General features: G+C 41.2%; 3 protein-coding genes across 8 annotated transcripts in view; 1 reads left to right on the forward strand and 2 right to left on the reverse strand.

Moving 5' to 3' along the window:
- Window positions 1-24: 24 nt before the first annotated feature.
- On the reverse strand, window positions 25-9627 carry LOC147214696 (uncharacterized). Of its 3 annotated transcripts, none has more exons than XM_086140875.1 (16): window positions 9493-9627; window positions 7784-7891; window positions 7429-7504; window positions 6299-6455; window positions 6127-6172; window positions 5954-6012; window positions 4890-4925; window positions 4709-4761; window positions 3759-3891; window positions 1023-1237; window positions 893-938; window positions 756-821; window positions 609-668; window positions 459-544; window positions 173-267; window positions 25-99 (listed from the first exon to the last, which is right to left on the reverse strand). In XM_086140875.1, exons 2-16 carry the CDS (start codon window positions 7881-7883, stop codon window positions 65-67), a joined length of 1263 nt encoding a protein of 420 aa, XP_085997001.1. In that variant the 5' UTR covers window positions 7884-7891; window positions 9493-9627; the 3' UTR covers window positions 25-64. The 3 variants fall into 3 exon arrangements, with proteins under 3 accessions (XP_085997001.1, XP_085996999.1, XP_085997002.1); XM_086140873.1 differs by lacking the exon at window positions 9493-9627 and adding an exon at window positions 8032-8315; XM_086140876.1 differs by lacking the exons at window positions 7784-7891; window positions 9493-9627 and having other exon boundaries at window positions 7333-7455.
- On the forward strand, window positions 8972-19017 carry LOC147214697 (uncharacterized). The gene is made up of 10 exons (XM_086140877.1): window positions 8972-9120; window positions 12036-12127; window positions 13018-13122; window positions 14240-14347; window positions 14419-14580; window positions 15107-15247; window positions 15423-15474; window positions 15790-15816; window positions 17114-17140; window positions 17224-19017. The coding sequence occupies exons 2-10, from the start codon at window positions 12065-12067 to the stop codon at window positions 17781-17783; spliced, it is 1245 nt and encodes a 414-aa protein (XP_085997003.1). The 5' UTR covers window positions 8972-9120; window positions 12036-12064; the 3' UTR covers window positions 17784-19017.
- Window positions 19018-19034: 17 nt separating this feature from the next.
- itgb4 (integrin, beta 4) overlaps window positions 19035-20640 on the reverse strand; it is a 30019-nt gene continuing 28413 nt past the window's right edge. For all 4 annotated transcript variants that reach the window (XM_086140858.1, XM_086140857.1, XM_086140855.1 and 1 more), the window contains one exon: window positions 19035-20615. In XM_086140858.1, the coding sequence (XP_085996984.1) occupies window positions 20485-20615 (131 nt within the window). In that variant the 3' untranslated portion in view covers window positions 19035-20484. The remainder of the gene's footprint in view (window positions 20616-20640) is intronic.

Consider the following 20640-nt stretch of genomic DNA (forward strand, 5'->3'; position numbering starts at 1 on the left):
TTTGTTAAGAAGACACACTATCTGAATATAACTTCAATTTATTTTTAGGCACATGGATGCACTGTCATACAAACCACTCTGTATGCTTGAAACCAGTAGCTGTAATGAAAACAATAAATATAAACATTCTGAACAGGTAAGAGAACACTGCAGCACTGTTTCCGAGTCTCACCAATACGGCAGACTATGTCCTCGCACTCCTTGATGCTGCTCGCTCGGAGTGCCACACAGCAGAAGCCTGTCGACTGAGGGGTTTCTGGGGAGTCCCTGAGAAAGGAGCCAATCACATGCTCACATGACATCTGTGTCAGACCAATGGCAGAGCAGTAAATGACTGTGCATTGCATCACCACATCTGGAGAGGGATTTTAATGCAAGCTGCAGAGGGCTTGCAGGGACAGCCTATAGGGATGTCCCACATATTAGATAAGAAGTCTTCCTTTTCTTAAATTACTTACACTACGCAGAATGCAAATATGGTGAAGTTTGGTTGGCCAAACCTCCCAACACATGAGATCTCCGGATAATGATGCTCAAACAGCTCCTAAGGAAATGGGATACAAATAAGCACAACACAAAACCACCTTGACAAATTCACCTCAACTTACCTGTTTACTGTCTCTGTCTGTACATGTCAGATGAGTCTCTTTCAAATCTAAAAGCACCTCCTGCAATCAAAGTTAAATGAGTATTTGTAGACATAGACATAAATAAAAATATGCCACTATGGCCTCAGACTAGCACTGTTTTAATACCTTGCTAGGCTGGTTTTGCTCCAACACTTGGGGTATCGCATACTGCAGCACTTCTTTGCCTCCAAACTATAACAGCAGACATTCTGTACCAGTGTACACTCAACAATAGACATTAATTTCAAATGCAAATGACTCACCATTCCAATGTTTGTTCTTCCCAACAGCTGTACAATGTACACAATCCTGCAGAGGAGTGCCATTGAAAGGTGTAAATGGGGAAAAATGCTCTTTGAACAAATGGCCTAATTTGTTTTATGATGGACTTGCCTTCCCTCTTTGAGACACTGCGACGGGGAGGCTCCCTGGTCCTTGGCCGCCGGCTGTTGGGCGGCCGGAGGACCAAGCTGCAGCGAGGGGTTCTCTATCCTCAAGGCCCGCAGGAGCTTGATGAGAGGGCGATACACGGTCCCATCTTGGGCCCGCCACCGCAGGATACGGATCATGAGAGGATGGCCTTTGAGCCGGGTCAAAACTACACCTGCCTGTCACAATCACAAAACATATTCACATAAGATGTTAGTTTGCTGAATGCAAAAGTGCCTCCAGTAAGACAAAAGAAGTCTTGAACATCTTGAATTTCTGTGGTCATGGCCATTCATTATAAAAAAAGGTTATGACAGGTGCAGCATGTAATCATGCCATCAACAACATTATGAATAATTTATCCATCGATTCTTAGGACGTTTATATCAAAGCTCCTTTCACCAGTCATTATCTGTTAGAAAGAGCCTTGTTGATATCCAGAAATGAGATTTCCAGAATTGGCTTTTCACAAATGAATTATTAGAACTTAAATGTCTTATCTTTTACATACCTCTCACACCTTGCAGTTTCAAAGTGCTTTAAACTTGATAGACACACACACACACACACACACACACACACACACACACACACACACACACACACACACACACACACACACACAACACACACACACACACACATAGGGGCCATCTGCAATGCAAACCAATAACTAGGCTGACAGGAGAAATTTAGGGTTCAGTCTCATGGCCAAGCACACTTTAACAAGCAGACAGGAACTAAAAATACTAAATATGGCCCCTTAAACTGCTGAATTCCTAATGTGAAATAAAACAGGCTGAAGTTATTGATGACTTGAATTTTGTTTGTCTCTCTCTGTTACTTTTGTTTGTTGTCAAGGTTGGTCTTAAATTCCAGTCTAAAATTAAACCTGCTTTAGAAGCCCTGATTCGGAGGTGGGTATTCTAATCGTCAATATTAAGCCGACTGGATCAGACCATAGGGAGAAATAAAAACATCAAAACACTTGTAATTATCCTTTGAGTTCAAATTGTTTCAGTCTGAATCTGGGCTGTTTCTGATATTGACTGGCTTTTTATTGGTCGATATCACTCTTAGAGATATATCTGGGCATTGCTGGTCATATATTAAATATAGAATCAGTCACATTTGCTTTCAGCCAGGAACTGACAGATGACTGGGAGCAAGTCGTGATGACAGGTGATTAGATTTTAAGGTCCGCTAACAATTGCAATTATTTGATTTATACACTAATGACAGACGGTGTTGATGTTGTTGTGTGAAAAAGAATATCAAATGCAAACTCCACCCAGTACATGAAAACAGACCCTTCGAAATTGATTAATTTCCTTTTGCTGTTTTTGCCCTCAATCTGATGTCCACACCAGAACACTTTTTTGTACCTATCAAGATATACAGGCTCATGTCTTTCTGATGTTAAAATTATGTGCTAAAATGATCATCATCATCAAATTCAACTGTCTATCTAGTATTTGGTCAATAAAAGAACAACTGGGCCATCTGAGTACTTTAGTTTTAAAATTAAAAGCACAAAACCAATGGTAACTATATTTTTACCGGAATAGCATTATTGGTTTGAAAGGTCCTGCACAATTAATACCCAAGAATTTTCCCTGTTCCCACTTCACATCTGCCTTGAATTAGAGCGTGGCTCTATCATTTCCTCCAATGGGGCCACGTTTACATGTTATCAAGCCTGAACACATATGTGGGTGTGTCTGATAATCCTGGCTGATTAGAGCTCAGGTTCAATACAGTTCTGCTTTGGATTGTAGTCAGTCAACTACCCGTATTAATGTGACTGTCTGAGAGTTAACTGCCTGCTGGGAAACGATGCAACACATCTTTTATGGCTATTTGTTACTCCTGTGTGCCTTTTCCTTGCATGACAATATTTCATAACAGGGCCTATTTATGACCTGCCATTCATGACACAAGAGTTCACTACTGCCTCACCGGGTCATCTGGCACTGCCACGCTTTCACATGTCACTGCAGGGTAAGTAGGAGTGTGTTCTACCCCTGTCATAGCTTCCCCCATGCAACACCATAGCTCTGCCCCCATGCACAATGGATCGTCATAGCAACGCGTCTGTCATGGGAGAACCCATTGGTGTACCCTGTTTCCTCTTTTGGAAAGTGTAAAATGTACATTCTAAAAATCTCCCCTTTTTGACATCACATTTTTTATGAGCGTCTTCCATTTGACATCACAGCTCCCAGTCACCACAATCACACTTTCAATATTTTATTGTGTATGAATGAAACTCATGGAAGCCAGGTGGTTTTAGAGGAATTAAACTAGCCAGCGGCCAGTTTGCTCTAGACAACAGCTTAAAATGCAAAATTTTTAATTGTTGTAAAACTAATAGCCTATGGACATTTCTCACCTGAAATGTTTCTTTTTCAGATGGTTGCGGTTTCTATTCATAAAAAGATACATGTATCTGACAATCTTCTGACATGACAGTTACAAAACACAAAAACCCAAATACTTACAGTACAAGTTAATAAAAAACAAACAAATTGTTAAACAGTACAACAGTTATAAGTACACTCTAGTTCTACTGTTGGTATAGTTAAAGTCATTCTGACTATACTGTTGGTATAGTTTAGGTCATGGGAAAGTTTGAGAACTGATATGTTTGAGCGTCACCGTGGGTTATTCTTGAAATATTTAACAGCATGTATCTCATACCTGCCCGTTCTTTGAATTCCTCAGTGAAGTCCCATTGATCTCATCAATAATATCTCCAGGATAGATGAACTTGTCGACGTGAGCCTGACTGCCAGGGATCAGGCTGAGAATGAAGACACGTCCACTGAGATACCTGCCCGATGGAGAGATAGTGTTGGCGGGTGGATTTAAAAGCAGAGGCAGTTATGGTAGAATCGGTACAAAAATATTAGGACACAGTTCTGAGTCGAGGTATTTTATTCAAGTCCATTGCCACTGGTATTAACGATCAGGTACCTAGCAGTTTCCCATCATTAGTGTTATTTTTTTTGTACAGTTCACTAGATTAAAGAGCGATTGTGTCATAGGATACACTTTTTGTGTTAGTCAGATCATGACATTCTAAGTAGCTCAGGGACAATAGCTGCTCAATCATAAAGTGTCTGGCTTTAGAAATTCAAAGAGCAGATTCGATGTGTGCCAAGGAGCTTCGGAGAGGAGGCTTCCACGGCAGAGCAGCAGCAATCAAGCCTCACATTCCCAAGCTCAGAGAAACGTGGTGGATGGCGGGGTGTGAAGTACACTGCCCCTGGGCTCTGGAACACTGCAAACAATCAATCAAGCTACTCAGCCTGAAAGTGTGACTGACAAGACTAGGTTTGACAGCTATCAGGAGAACAGTCCCTGGAAGGGAAATCTCACCAAGAAAATGTTGTCAGGTCTTTACAATATTGTTAGGAGGAGGACCTTTTTTTGATCCAGCACCTCTGACCTCAACCACAAGCTTTCCAAGCTTGTGGAAAACCTTCTCATAATAGTGTAAGGTGTTAGAGCTCCGCTAGTGGGGCCAACTCCTTATCAACACCCATGGATTTAAGAAAAGATGTCGTCCGTAGTCCTGTATATGTAATGGCAATGTTTTCCAGTACTTTCATCATTATGGTATGCCTTGGAACATCGGCAATACTGACCTCAGCACCATCCCGACCTCTCGACACGGCACGACTTCATATGTGTCACACACCTGAAAAGCACGCCAATGATGGAACACGGCTGTCATGGAGGCCCGCTCTTACAGCTGGACAAGTTTCCTTCGTTTTTGTTGTTTCTCATGATAGGTAAACAAAATTCGACATATCGATTCACTCTTACCGGTAGAATCCAGCTCTCATCCAGAAAACTGCAATTCTGCACAGATGGACATGATTATTGTAAAAACAAACATTGAAATTACTACATGATAGTTTATTATGATCGTGATGACTCAAAAGAATTGTTTTAGGGGGGCAAAAATTTTGATTCTTTTTCAAGGAGCACAACTATTCTTTTCTGAAATGCGCTAGCTTGCCGTGATCCTGATATAAAAACAAAAGTAGCAACAGGCTAGTTAGCCTAGCACTTAGCGACAATGAGTAACAGCCTTGGGTAATGGGAGGCATTCCAATACAGAGCTGCTAGTTGTATTTTCCTTATACAATAACATAACTTCAAATATTTTCATTGTCCACTTGTGTACAAATGAGACAAAGCAGAAAATGGCACCATAGTGATCATTTTTTGTAACAAAAACCTTTTTCAGATGATGTATTTCACTGCAAGTCCTCTGCTGCCTTAAGCCTGCATAAATTCACAGGACAGCTATTTTTTGTTAGGGGGAAATGAAATTGCTTAGAAAAAAAACAACAAATGTTTTGTTATCTAACATGATCACTTCATTACAGTGAATGACTGAGTGTTTTAGGGAGTTGCTTGACAGTGCACTTGAGAACATCTGATTGAAAGCTACAGGTACCATGCGCTTTTTATTGTGCTAAGCTAACCGGTAGGTAGAAACTGCCCTGCTTCTTATTGTAGCTGCTAATACTGTAGATGAACACACACACACACACACACACACACACACACACACACACACACACACACACACACACACACACACACACACACAACTTGTCAAACTGCAGAATCCATAGAGAATAAAATAATGTGCAACAGTTACCTCTTGTAAAATACGCTCGCTATCGTTAAATGCATGTTTCATTTACTTTATAGGACACATTGTAATTCCATATCATTGTTGCCGGGAGGGGGTTCTCAAACTGCCATTGTGCATCTGAAGTTTTTACCACACTGATGAAGGGAAGTTGGAAAATGGGCAAGTTTCACAAAAGTTCCTGTAAATAAGGATTAGATTTTACAGCTTATTTTCCCCTGACCTCCATGTCCAGATTGAAGTTCATGTGAGAAAGGACCAGCAGCAATGACATGAAAGGCTCTAGAGGAGGAAGAGAAGATCATTGTTTATGCTGGACGCTGGACAAAAGTGATGACATCAGTTTCCTCTGCCTTTCAGCTGTTGGAAACTGTGACAAGAAAACAGAGACCTCACCTAAAAATTCCTCATTCCTCAGTATTGAGAAGGCTGGGCTGTACCACTGAAGAGCAGATAAACAATACCAATTACCTTTAGCTCACATACCATCTTACATATCCAGATATACAAAGACAAACACACTTATCTGCAAATATACAGTAGGAGATGAAATCTCAAGAAACCTCACCTCAAGAATCCGGGGTGTGTGCAGCAGGTGTGTGATGAACTGTGGCAGGGCCTTGCGGCTGAGAGACAGCCTGAGCAGGTAGCGGCCTCGACCCTGGGCAGAGAGCAGCTTCTGACAGACTCGTGTCTGCTCCACAGCCAAGGATAGAGCACACAGCCTATACACACACACACACACACACACACACACACACACACACACACACACACACACACACACACACACACACACACACACACACACACACACACACAAAGAAACACCTGGCTTTGACATATACTTTATTACTAACATACTGACATATAAATATTGTAGCATTTTAGTCAAGGAAACACCTGTGTGAAACACCCGTGTGTCTGTTTAATGAGTGATAGCTGCTGTTGGCCAAAGCCATGCCACACAAGCTTGAAATATAACTATTCCCGTTTAATTTCAGGTAAAAAAAAAACAAAACAGAATTCATTGCACCCCAAACCACACCCACAAAATTCCCCAAACCCCAAAATCACACACACACACACACACACACACACACACACACACACATATATATGTATCTATCTATATATATATATATATTTATACACAAATACAAATATACACACAGACACTTTAACATTTAATATGTATCTAGATATTTCCATCGGCTGAAAAATGTTCAGATTTTTACATTTCAGCGACTTTGTGGTCATTTCCTAGAAACAACACATTTATTCCTTGCAAATTCTCAATTAAACTCTGTCAGATATTCCGATGTTTTTGTTTTATGTCACTTTCAAGTAATTGCCTCCTGTTTTTTTAGATTTCTTTATTTTTCATTTTGTACTTGCCACAAATTTTTTTAGTCCATTTATTTTTTCTGATTTTAAGGTCATTTCCTGCATTCACAGCAATCTCATGATAAAAGGTCCAAGAATTTCATGCTGTTTTTCCAGTTTACTTGTAATGAGGATGTCAATGGAAAGAAAAGAGTAACTAAACTTCCCCAACACTCCCCCTTTAGAGGAAAGGATATGATATAACAGCACACTTACATAATATTATATTTATCTGCAGGTAGGGCTTCTCCCTAAAACCCATCTTGTCCTTCATGCTTTGAATCTTGGTAACAGGATATTTGTAGTCCTTACCTGCCACAGGCATCATGTTGGGGAAGCTGTTCAAAACATTGCCAGTAGTCTCTGTGCACCAAACTAAGGACTGGCTCTGCAAGGAGAGAGGGCAAACACACACACACACACACACACACACACACACACACACACACACACACACGCACGCACGCACGCACGCACGCACACACACACACGCCTCTATAAGGATATACAAACACATCCAATTCTGCTTCTTTATTAAAAATAGAACCTGACGCACAAACACGTCCGAGTGTAACAGGTGTTTTTCGGTTACTCTTTCCTCAGATTTGAATAAAAGACAAATTCAAATGAGTGTGTGTGTTCATGAAGATAGAGCAGAGGTACAGACGCTGGAGTCCTTTCCTGAGCACCAGCTCCAGCAGCTCGCAGCAGGAGGCGAGGTGGGGGTTGCTGTCAGTCACCGGGTCTCCGCCAGCTTGCAGGTTCATCACACACACTGCCGGGGGAGCAGACACACACACTCAAGCGAATGCACACACGACACGCATTCTGAACATCTGCACCCTCACGCAATGTCGCCGCCATCCCGCCCCAAAACGCGCGTCCTCGCACCAGTAGCGTTGCGGGGATCCTTACCTTTGAGAGTACCGAGCAGGGGGTCTTTGGGTGCCATGTTTTGGGGAGCAGAGATGCAGCAGTGAGAGGTTGCAGCTCGTTTCTCCGAGCACTGAAGTGCACGCAATGTAACCACGCTTCCGTGTGGCCTAACTAAAATCCTCGGACAGTTGCGGGGAAACCCTGCGCCTTATTTCCTACATTGCCACAAAGAAGAATAATAACCTGCCGAAATAGTGTTCGGTTTGTCCGTCGTGGCAGCGCCTTGAAAACACGTGACATTGTATTGTTTGTATACTCTTCTCTCTGTCCACAACCTGAGTGGAAACAGCCGCGATGCATTCAAGGACCCTTGGACGGATAAACACTGAGCCATTATTTCCAAATACACACGTTTTGGTGGACAATTGTCAGGAGAATACTGAAAAAGCACACCAAACACACGGCAGAGCGGTTCAAATTCTTGTACTAATGTTTTATTAACCCATCACTACGTAAATAAGTTTCACCGTTTGGTAAAGGCTAGACTCTATGAAGAATACAACAAAGTCTATCTATCTATCTATCTATCTATCTATCTATCTATCTATCTATCTATCTATCTATCTATCTATCTATCTATCTATCTATCTTGGTATATAATAAGAATTCCCAGGGCTAACAATTCCATCGAATTGTTGTTTTTTGAAATTAATTTGTTGTTTTTGATTCATGTATGCATTCTGAATGTAATCTTTATTAGTGGATGAATAATAAAGTGACATTTGCTTGTATCGCTTTTAGTCCCGACAACATAAATAGACACTTTTTCTTTTGCACAAATGGGAACTGAATCGCTCGCTAATGACCACTTGGGGAAGGCAGTCAGTCAGCGGCGCGTTTCCGGGAAACTCGTCTCTGGCGACCCCTGGTGGCACGCATGCGCAATTGCACCCCGGAGGAGGCAGCTGTGGATAAAGAGCGCGCGCTCCGCCACTCCCGTCGCATTCTGAGCGCGGACGACTCTCCGAGGGATGCCGCTCAGTTAGTCCGACTTTGACTACTAAAACACCGCGGAGCAACGTCGCGAAGTCCCCCCCTCTCGAACGACACCTTTCTCCTTTCCAAAAGGTCAGTGTTTGTTCATGTTATAAGATATATATATATTTTTTTTTCTCCCGCTCGTTCCCCTTATAAGTATTTCCGTTACCGTCTCGCGGTGGACACCAATTAAACAATAAATTCGGCCGCGCAGGCGCAGTCTAAAGCGACGGCGTAAACATTTTTTGCACATAAACACAGAGTGAGGTGTCGAGGGCTTGCAAGTACTGACACACACACACACACACACACACACACACACACACACACACACACACACACACACACACGCACACGCACGCACACACACATGCACACACACACACACACACACTGTACTAAACTGACAATGCCCTCAAGTGTATTTATCTGTATGTGTCTTGTGTTTGTTTGGATGCTGACCGGCGAGCAGAGGTTGTTCCGTCGGTCCAGATTTAGAAAGTCACTCCCCGGAGTTGTGCAGCCGATGGTAATCCTGGATTTCCTCTAATCTTTCAGCTCCTCTCCAACACACAGCTCCTCCGCCTCCTACATGCGCTGCCAAAAATAAACCCCCTGTGCAGCCAGCAGGGGAGAATCAAACCCTCCAGTTTGGATGAATCTGTCATGGTTTTTTTTTAATTCAATTTGCCTCATATTTATTTTGTAGCATCCTCTTCCTGTCACAGAGCTTCAAACTAGACTCTTTCTTACAGTCAGTATAAACACAGTATCATCTAAGCCCCATATAATAACGTGGATTCTTTTCTTATACCTTAAAGTGTGATGCATAATTTTAGTACCCAAATCCAGACACAGAAAACTGATGAAATGTAATTATTTTTGTCTTGATTTTTTTTTTTAAGAGGGGGCAGGGTATGCTTTATGCTTGATCCAGTGAATTATCAAGACACCACAATTCATCATCTGGATTTAGCAAAAGAAATTACCTACAAGCTGTGGGAAACACCTCAAAAAATAAACTAAAGTAACCCCGTTAGATGTTCATCAGGATGAAGTCACTCCCCCTGAAAGTAAAGATGGGCTGGTAGAGTGGGCATCCCTCCAGTCAGAGAGTTTGGGGCCCGATTGCTTGCTCCTCCTGTCTGCAAGTGTCCTCAGGCAACACACTGAACTCTAAGGTTCTACTGATGGCCTTGTTTGTACCTTGCATGACATATATGCTGCGAATGATGTGTGAATATGTGTGTGAATTGGTGAATGCAATCTAGTGTAAAATGCCTTGAAGCCCTGAGGTGTAACTATATGAGTTAAGACCATTTACTAATTAATTAAAAAAGACCAAGAAATATTGTAACAACTTGATCAATGGCAAAAGAGTTTCCTATTTGAAACAATAAGATCAATGCTGTTTTTATTTTTTCATTTTTTTATTTAAGCACTCACTAAAAGCTCCTGACATGGGACATGCATCAGATGTGGATTTTCAGACTTGACTGCTTTCATAATGTACATCAGTGTTTGAAAAAGGTGCTTGGACTATTGCAATGTTAAGTTGTATTTTGCAGCCAAGTGGTTTTGTTTTCTGAGAGCCAGTATTTTACCGCAGCCAAAACTGCCGTAAAAATTCTTCATAGTTTCATAAAATAACTTTCTAACTTGACATAAATATCAAACTTACAACCTGTATTTGAGAGGGAGTTGTATAAAAAACTTAATATTTCTGACTGATAAATATATAATGAAAAATGTTTAAATATGAGACAGTATCATAGAGTTTGCCCCTTTTATGAAGCAGAATATAATTAAAAGCGATTTAAAATGATATATATGAATATCGAATAAATTTTCTAGTAGAAATATCTTGTATTTAAAACTGGATCCATGATGACTTTTAAATCTTCGGAACGACCTTATAAATAAAATCTGTGACTCACAGATGCTGTCTACAGATGTAATGTCTACATCCAGATCCTGCATTTCTCCCTTGTGTTAACCTCATAAATAAATTATCAAAACATCCGGAAAATATCACTGGGAAAACAGCAATTATTCCCTGTTAAATATTAGGGAAAATTATGTCAAAATGTATTTAAACATTTCTAAGAAATACGATAAATTTCACAAAAAATCTGAAAGAAATCCCATAAAAATGACCAACAGAGCATCAGAATTTCATTTAACAGCGTTGAAACAAAATAGCAAACCAAATTTAGAAAACATATTTTTTAAATTTTATAACAATCGAACAAGATTGGGCAAGTGACACTGTATCAGAAGTTTTCCACAAGCATTTAAAGCCAAAGTGTTTATTGGTGGTTTAAATCAGACAGGCAATCAATTTCACCATTAAAATCTCATGGTATATATTGTTATTAAAAAAACTGGCCTTTGACTGCCATAAATTTAAGGTTTGCAAATAATCCATCCAGGAGCAGAGTGATATATTATTAACAGAAGCAGTTTGCTTTCTCTGCTCACAGATTAAAAGTTAACTCTTGGCAGCATCTCTGGGCTGGATTCAAACTTACGACATTATTTATGCTCCTCAATTCTTGGAAAGTCAATATCAGCATCCTTTGGCCTGGCTGCCGCCTCTATATCACAGGGAGAACGGCAAATCCCCTCAGCAGCTCTTCCAGCTGCTGAATCAACGTTCTCCGGCGTTGCTGCTCTGCTGCCTCAGATCTCCTCGGAATAAACGTCCACTTTCAGGGCTCTGCATGATCGGGAGGCTTCCACCCACACACTGGATGTTTTTTGCCTCCTCTTTGAGGGAGGATGTGGCTCCTCATCCTCATGATTAGCTGTTGGTTCCCGCAGTGGCACCCTCCTCCTCTCCCCATCAATGCCGACACGCATAACTTTTTCCTCCTCGTAAATTCCCCGCTCCCGCACTGTCATTGATTTAGGTGGGCAACGGGAGGCCAGTTAGCTGCAGTCTTGCACCGGCCCTCCACACGCTGAGTGCCAGCCAGCTAAAGCTTTTCATTATCGTTCCTTAGGCTACCAGCCTCACTCTCTAGCTTCCACCATGATGAAGGAGTGCCTGCAGTTTCTTATTGAGCCAGCCAAAAAGCTAAAGATACGACTCAAGGTACAAGTTTTAATGTGTGCATTATATTGTCATGTCTCAAATCTGCCATGTAACTGTGATATTCTATTGTCAATTCTTAAATGTCAGATGTTGTGATAAATAGTTTTCCTGCCTTAATCTTGGAAATAACAATTTCTAATACCATAAATGTTTTCTGCTTTGTGTTTTGTGTTTTATGGCAGTTTACCAATAGCTTTCATACCCTGTTAAATCATTTGAGTGCTTTCAAAATTATGGGATAGAAATTTGAGCGGTGTTGATAATTAAACACCTTACAGAATAAGCTAAATATAACCTAAATCAGCATTTCTTTGTATATGTAATGGCTAAAATGAAATATCCTACAGAATTTAGTGAAAAATGTTAAACAACATGCCTCAGAAGGCAACTAAAAATCGGCGAGTTGTTATCGGAAACATGTCAAAAGGTGATGTGAAAAATACTGGGAACTTACCTTCGAATGAATAACAGATGAGCTTAAATCATCTAGCTGTAAATTGAAAGGCAAGAGATGACCTGCAAGAGTAAGAATGCACTGTAATTATAATGTTCACAAATGCACTGTAATTATAATGTTCACAAAGTAACAATCATAGGAAATCACTTAGTGTTCACAAAAATGAACGGGATATATCAGAAAATATCAGAGGTTTGGTTTTGTTTTAAAAGAAATAGTAATATTTATGATTTAAATTTTGATAAGGTGTAAGAAAATATGTTGCATTCTTGTGAAAGGCCGAAGGCAATGACATCTAGGTTCTATATGCAAGTGACATAACCTCATTCATCTACTGCTGTGAGTTCCCAAGCACAGACCATACTTTATACTAAAATCTGCAAAATGTTTTTTCCCTTTTTTCCTCCATCTTGTGCGGGTGCGTTGGCTGCAGGAATCTCGCAAGCGTAAACGCGTGAGCCTCGAGAGGAAGGAGCCGCTGGTGGAGAGTCAGCTGTTCATTATGGAATTGGCCCGAGAACTCAACAAGATCTGCCAGGTGATCTCCGCGCCTCAGTCCCAGCAAAATACACTGATCACGGGTGGAGCTGAGGGGGTCGCACGTCGAGATCCCACTGGTGCTTGATGTCTGGAGTCGAGTCAAACTATCTGACCTCAATCTCCAGTTCCAAGTTCTCCAGTATATTAATGTCGATGAAGACATCCAGTCTGTACGCCCATTTCATGACGTGTTTCCTTTTGATACTGGACAAATCTTATTTGTTTTTCTCAAGATATTCAATCATATTTACTATTTCATCAGAAAAATATTTTCTTTCATGGGGTTGAGAGGATTCTCCAAATATTATGTGGTAAAGTGATTGTATAAAGACATGATATATTAAAAATACAGAGGCTGAAAAAATAAAATGTCAAGAGAAGTATATCATGTCGTAAAGGCATATCATGTAATTTTAGGTAATTAAGTAGGCCAGTCCAGATGTGAAGAAAGCTAGTTTATTTAGCTTGTAATTTGCTTGTGTAATTATTCGACCTTTTGGGCTGAGTTGACGAACCAACATGTCAGCTAAAGACATAAGGACCGTCTTGATGACACTTGGCCTAGTCTTGTGTGTTTAATGCGACAAGTAAAGAAGTAACTCATGTTTACATACTCTGGATTGGAAGACGATTTACTGTAACAGCCTCAGATTAACTAATGGTTGGTCAGTGATTAAAACCGCATGAGATTTCTGGATCCAAGTCACAAAAAAAAAAACTTTGCAGGAAAGAGTCAGTAAAGAGTTAGCTGAATATGAGCACAAAATGAATAATAAATTACAAGAAATTGTCCCGAAAGATATCGTGACAAAATTTTGAACCACTTGTTTTCAATGTGGAAAAATAGACGACTGTTATATAACAGAAAGTCCAGTCACTGCAGATTTCCAGAAAATCCGAACTGTGTTCACCATTTAATAATTTTTCTGCCAGCCTTCTTGGCAAAAATATTACTAACATCCACTATCATTCATGTACGCAAATTGACTTAAAGTGCTTCTCTTTCATTTTGCCCTGAATGATCGAGATACGAGTTATTAATTCCGCTCCTTTCATTGGACAAAAATGTTCTAGGGTGAAAAGTAAACTCTCTTGAATTTTTCTCTTCACGTAAGCGCTCCAATGTTCTGGGCCACATCTGGACCAGCGAGGACGTCTGGCCAGCCGGAATGTGTCGTGATTTCATCGTTGAATGGGCTGCTGTGCTGGAGAGGAGGGGGCAGGTACAACCGGTTAGTTCACGACTGTCTTCCGTTTTGCTCCTCCTTCTGACGCTCGTACGTCTCTCCCGCAGCCAAGAACCCGCCCGTCATGCGATTGCAGGTACGAGAAGCCGGAGAAGAAGGACTGGAAGGGTCACCTGCTCTGCATTCTGGAGGCTGGGGGGGAGGGAGACATGGGTCCCCACAAGAGGCTCGTCATGGACTGGACACGGGAGATTAAAAGCAGGCCTCAGGTGACTGCACGTCGATAGACGTGGAGGAGAGCCGCGACGGCTTTCTCTTCCGGCAACCAGAGATTACAGTCTGACCCAATTCCCTCACTGTGTCTGATAAAGATGATTACGATAAACCCCGCCCTTGACCGTCCTCACCCTCGTACCTGTTGTGTGTCAGATATTTGGTCAGACCCCCCTCCCCCATTTCTGCTTTGTGCTCCAGATTTATTTGCCTTGTTTATTTATTTTTTGACAATTACCTGCAATAGATCCGTGTAAATTCCAATATGAAAAGCCAAAGAATGTTTGTTTTTGTGTGTGTGTGTGTGTGTGTGTGTGTGTGGCCCTTGACAAACATCCTGAAAAGAAAAAATGACACATTTCTACTTAACCCAAGCACATGAAATACATCTCTGTTCCAACTTGTTTAGGTTTTAGCAGACACCCACATTAAAAAAAAAAAAAAAAAGTCAAAGTCAGTTTTAGTAATTCATGCATCGGGATGTGAAGTCGAAGCTACGGTTTTCCTCTGCCCGCCCCCCAGCCCACTGTCTGGCCCGGCGAGCCGGTGCTTATGATGCTGGATGACCTGGAGTTCCAATGGAAGAGGGGCCGTCTGCCCAACCTGCTGTCCGCCATGGAGCTGGTCATGCTGGTCGTACTGAACGCCGACAGTCCCGTCAAGGTCTGGACCTTCAAGTGACAGCTTACTGATTTACTGCAAAAGAGTTGAAAGTTCAATAGCATAAAGAGTGTGAGGCGTGATGTGTTTGTGCTGCATGACTGTCAGGTTAATCTCAATCTCACCTTGCTTTGTCTTTGCATTGTGTGTGTGTGTGTGTGTGTGTGTGTGTGTGTAGGAGGATGTGACTAAGCAGTGGCTGGTGAGGAAGCAGAGGAGCCAGAGGATTGGTGAGCTCAGCCCCCAGATCATTAAAAGCATCAACAGAAGTGTGAAAGATGAGAAGAAACATATATTCTTTAAAACAAAAAGAAAATAAAAAAGTCACCTCACACCTCCAGCACCCAGTCAGCAAACGACCTGCTATCGATCTGACGAGGAGGTGTGTGTGTTTACACAGTGCTTTAGGCCAAACACCCATCTGCATTAGACAAAGATGGAATGGAAATGAGCTCGATTACATAACAGCATGTTGGGGGTTCGGAGAGGGATTTGGGTGATGAATGATTCATTTCGCTTTATTCATCTTTCACTTTCTGTTCCAGATGCCGTTCACTACATCCCCCACAGTGGTAAGTAGAAACCTGAGCTGCAGAACCCAAATCATTTTCTAATCCAACGATTGCTCAGTCTATCCTATGATCGAGTGGATTATTGGCTTTTGATGATAAGATTAGATCAATATTTCCAGTTGCCACTTATACCTTTTCCCAACAGGTTTTAACATGTAAGAGCTTGTACAGGAGTTGATTTTTTAATGTCCGTACAGAAAGAATTCAGATGGTTTATCAACTGTAAACATGTGTTACTGTCAGCGACATCATCTTTCACATCAACTGGTGAATGACTTATTTAAAAATGTCAGTGAAATGTAGAACATGCCGACATGGTTGTTTATAATTATGATTATGTTGTGATATGTAGACGTGATGGGAGTGGGAGTAGAATTAGGAATACTTTGTTGTAAAAGCAAACCTCAAAGTGCTTTACATAATTTACTAAACTATGGATATGATATGTAGTGATATCCCATTGTTTTCATGATTTAATTCATGGAGCCACAGTAATGCAGTACTTGAATAGAACAAAGAAAATGCAATTTTTAAAAATTAATTATATGGAAAAAAAAACCTTTAAAATATTAAATTCTCATCGCCTCTGTTTCAAAGCGCTGTGTTTGTTGGACAGTCCAAAAAGCTTTTTGGTGAAAACACCTGTGAAGCTGAAAGTAACAGATGGGTGGAGTTTGATCTGCATCTCCGTCAGGGGATGTGTCACGGCTCAGGTTCTGACATTTATAGAAGCCTCAGCTGCTCTGGGGTGGGACGGGGGGGGACGAGCGGTAAACACAACACTCTGCTCAAAATTAAAAAGAAAGTTGTCTTTGAATGGATCCTGTGACATTTTTAATTTCGGGGAAAATATCAGCTCTCCTCTGTAGCTGCTTAACACTCCGCCTCGTCCAAGCTGGCTGATGACGGCAGCAGTGATGCTCAATGACAAACATAAAAATCACATCCAAAACAAAAGAGCTGAGACGACAAAATAATAAAAATGCTTGCGATAATAAACTTCATTTGCATAGAGCCTCCCTCATAGGAAATGCTTTTGGACAAACAAATGGCATGCACGTAAAACACACTGAAAAGGAAGAAGAACAAATAGAAAATAAAAACCCTGATATGTGTTGCGAGTATCATCTCTTTAAGAGGGTAATAAATTTCCGTTGATGAAAAATCTTGCACCAACAGAATTCAAGAAAGAGAATCATTTGAAGCAGGTAGTTGTGCAAGAGCGTAATCCAATGTTGGTCTCTTAAATATTGCCGTCAAATCTTCAACATCAAACCTGTCTTCTTTTCCCTTACAGTCTGGAACTGGATTTGCGAGGCAGCAGGTAGGAAATGTGCACTGTTTTTCTCAGCTCGAGCAGTAGACTCGCGTCATCACACTGTGTCTGTGTTTTATTTGTATCCCTAGAGGACGTCACCCTGGACTTGGACTCAGCCAACCCAGACCTGCTCATCTCCAGCGACGGCAAGCGGATGCGCTGCGGTCTTGAGCGTCGTGACGTCGCCTGGTGCAAGCAGAGGTTTGACGGCTGGTGGTGCGCGGTGGGCCAGCGGGGCTTCGGCTCCGGGCGCCACTACTGGGAGGTGGAGGTGGGCGAGCGGGACTGGAGGCTGGGCGCGGCCAAGGCCTCCGCCGTGAGGCACGGCTTCCGATCGCTCAACACAGACACGGGCTACCTGACCCTGCGTCTGGAGAGGGGAGCAGAGCTGAAGGCTCTGACGGCGCCCCCCACCCCGCTACCGCTGAGCCTGACGCCCAGGAAGGTGGGGGTGTACCTGGACTACGAGCAGGGCCAGCTGTCCTTCTACAACGTGGAGAAACGGTCCCACTTGTTCACCTACAATGACAAGTTCACGGAGGAACTGTTCCCTGTGTTCGGCACAGTGGAGGTGGTCAAAGAGCTGGCGATCCGGCCCGCGACGGCCAGACAGCCGTGCCTCTGTCCCGGGCCCTGCCTCTGGACCTGAACTCTACTCCGGTCTTGATCCTCAGCAACCCTCCTGTTCCGACCCGGCCTGGTGGTCCGGGCTCGAGCCCGCCTGATTCGATGAGCCAATACCGATCTTTGGGGCAAAAACGTTCAGATATTGATTAACTGGCTGATAATCTTCAAAGAGTTTAAACAGTAACCTTACAAAATGTCCCACCTAATTTACAACTGATTGTCTATATTTTCTTCTTCATTTATGATATAGCAGCATTAACAATTTTTCACAGCTGACATCATTTCAAAACGCTGAACCAACAATAATGTCCAAAAGAGGTTACATTTTAGTTAAAAATAAAAAAAAAAATCCAGCCTTGGACTTCAAACCCAACAAATATCAATACTGAGTGAAGGTAGCATGTGGATTAAAGTTATTCAAGCTGCTTAACTTCTTTATACATAAACAGCTCAGTTTCCCCACCACACGTCATCTGTATGGACATCTTAACGGTTTTATGGACAGCTGTCACAAGTTAAATATTGATCTGTGAAGTTTTTCGTATCAGCTGATAAAATAGCTCATCAATATGTCGTTGGGGCGCTCCGCCTCCGCCGATGGATGGCCATGTCAGATCAGAAAGAACTGCCGTTCCCCTTCTGTATTACACTTACCCTGCCTTCATGGAGACATTTTGACTATTTGTATTGTAAACACTGATACTTTATTGCTGTCTGGTTAAAACGTACGAAAGCAAAAGCCTTGTTTTTTGCTAAACAAAATGTGTTTTCATTCTCTCGTAAGTTCAGCAAGGGGTTTCGGATACAGAAGATGGCATTTGGACTTATTTTTATCATTTTTTTTACCCAGCTTAGACCTTTTTTTATTTGAGGGTTAAAACCTAAACAGTGACGCTGGAGTTGCAGAGCCTCACGCCACCACACTAATGCAATTTGTTTTTATTTATGTATTTATTTATTTGTTTATTTATTACTTAGAAAGCGACATCCTCAAAAGAGTAAATGTGCTGGTATTCAAGCGTGGAGGCCCAGTGGGAAGAGCCAGGGCTGTGGACTTTACTTGCATACTTGCATGTGATGACAGTCTGTGTTGATTCTTGGACTTTTGGCTTCTGTGTTTTCAGCTTCTTCTCAAGGAATGAGCTTGTTTTTGCGTTTGTGTTCGATTTAAATGCATGGCATATTAAGATGGCAGTGTTTTCATTTTTCCTTCCAAATTGTCAATAAACTTACTGCAACCGTTTTTTGGGGAAAAATTCACTTACAGCATATGTTTATTTTATTTAAATCTTTTATTAAGTGCAATATTTTTACAAAACTAGAGTAGACAAAAGGTAAGCTCAACTGCTTAAATGAGATGCATGTTGATCTGAAGAACTTGGAAACATATTTGGATGAAGGTTTCTCCCCAATACTGTAGCTATAAAAGTAACTTGCGATGATAGAAATCCTTTTGTAAAGCACATACAATCGTTCTGTCTTTGCAAACTACTTCTGGAAAAATACAAAATGTGCTATTGTGTTCAATCTGTCTACTAGATGAGTTTTAAAAGGCACGAGTATAAAATATGAAATGCAAAACCATGCTACCTAGGAAAAAATATTTAATTATTTCGTCTGAAATGAAAAGTTCTCCACTTGTGTCTACGTTATTAACACAGACTTAGTTACCTTTAGATTTGGCATTGATTTGGATGTCATTTTTCTGAAGTAAAAATCTTAAAAAAGAAAAAAAATTAAATATGCTAGTTTATACTTGGAAAAAAGAAGTTTACACTTTAATTTACAAATCTATGAACAAAAATCACACAAACCACTTCTGTATCATCTCTCAGGACAAATATCATCATTTGGTGAGAATAACATAATCAAATTATGCAATAACACTTAAAAAAATAATAATAAAAACATCAGGCACAGACCTCAATACCTCTTGCAAATGGATGAAGCCAAGATAGTAAAACTGAATGGCACATTTAAAAACGTTTTCCAAACTCCAAAGTGTTAGTATTGTGAGGAGTGACGAAAGGTATGATTCATGCCATTTTCTTTTTTTTTTTACCCCCTTACAAGATAAAACTTCAGATTTTATGCTAATTTACCAGTCACTTTTTTATTAACTCAAGGTTTTTGTTGCCTACCAAAATTATTGCATATCTTGCTGATATCTATGTATCTGCCTGGTCAATTATTTGCTAATTCAACATTTTGGGACCTTTTTAGATTTTATCCGGTTAGTTCTTAGCTCTAGAAGGTCCATTTTGCAGCAATATTACATAATACGTTTGCACTGCATGAACGAAAGACACAGTAAATTCCTACCTGTACTTCTGATTTTGGCCACCAGGAGGGCCAACGAGCCCCCTGAACCAATGCAAACTGAATGATAAAAAGGTCATTTTGGATTACTGGGTTGCAGTCAGATTACTGACCCGATTCAAGGCACCAGTGTGTGTAACCAGTTCTAACCGGCAGAGGGAGCCCTAACAATAAAAGAAGGAAAATTCATCCAAAGCGACAGTGAAAATGAGTGTAAATGTTTACCTGTAACCACAGTTTGTAACAGACAAAACACATTTATCGTGGTAAATGTTTCTTTTGGTCTCAACCACTGTTTCAAAAACACACATCAATTGCTGAACGAGCAGCTCTAAACTGGAGTCGTAGCACAAGAGATCCTTACATACAAATATATTACGTGCTTATAACATGCATACTCCTTTTTAGGAGTCGTAGAACATCTTCTTGGTGATTGTGGTTCCTCCCATGACGCTCCTCTGAACGACTTCCTTGGTGATCTGCCTGGTCACCATGCCGCTGGTCTCTGTTTGCTGCATCGTCATCATCATGCCGTCTGTCAGAGAACAGCCAATGAATCA

Source organism: Fistularia commersonii, chromosome 33 (genome assembly GCF_037954325.1).
Source record: "Fistularia commersonii isolate RoL2024-O1a breed Wild chromosome 33, RoL_Fcom_v1.0, whole genome shotgun sequence".
Lineage (NCBI taxonomy): Eukaryota > Metazoa > Chordata > Actinopteri > Syngnathiformes > Fistulariidae > Fistularia > Fistularia commersonii.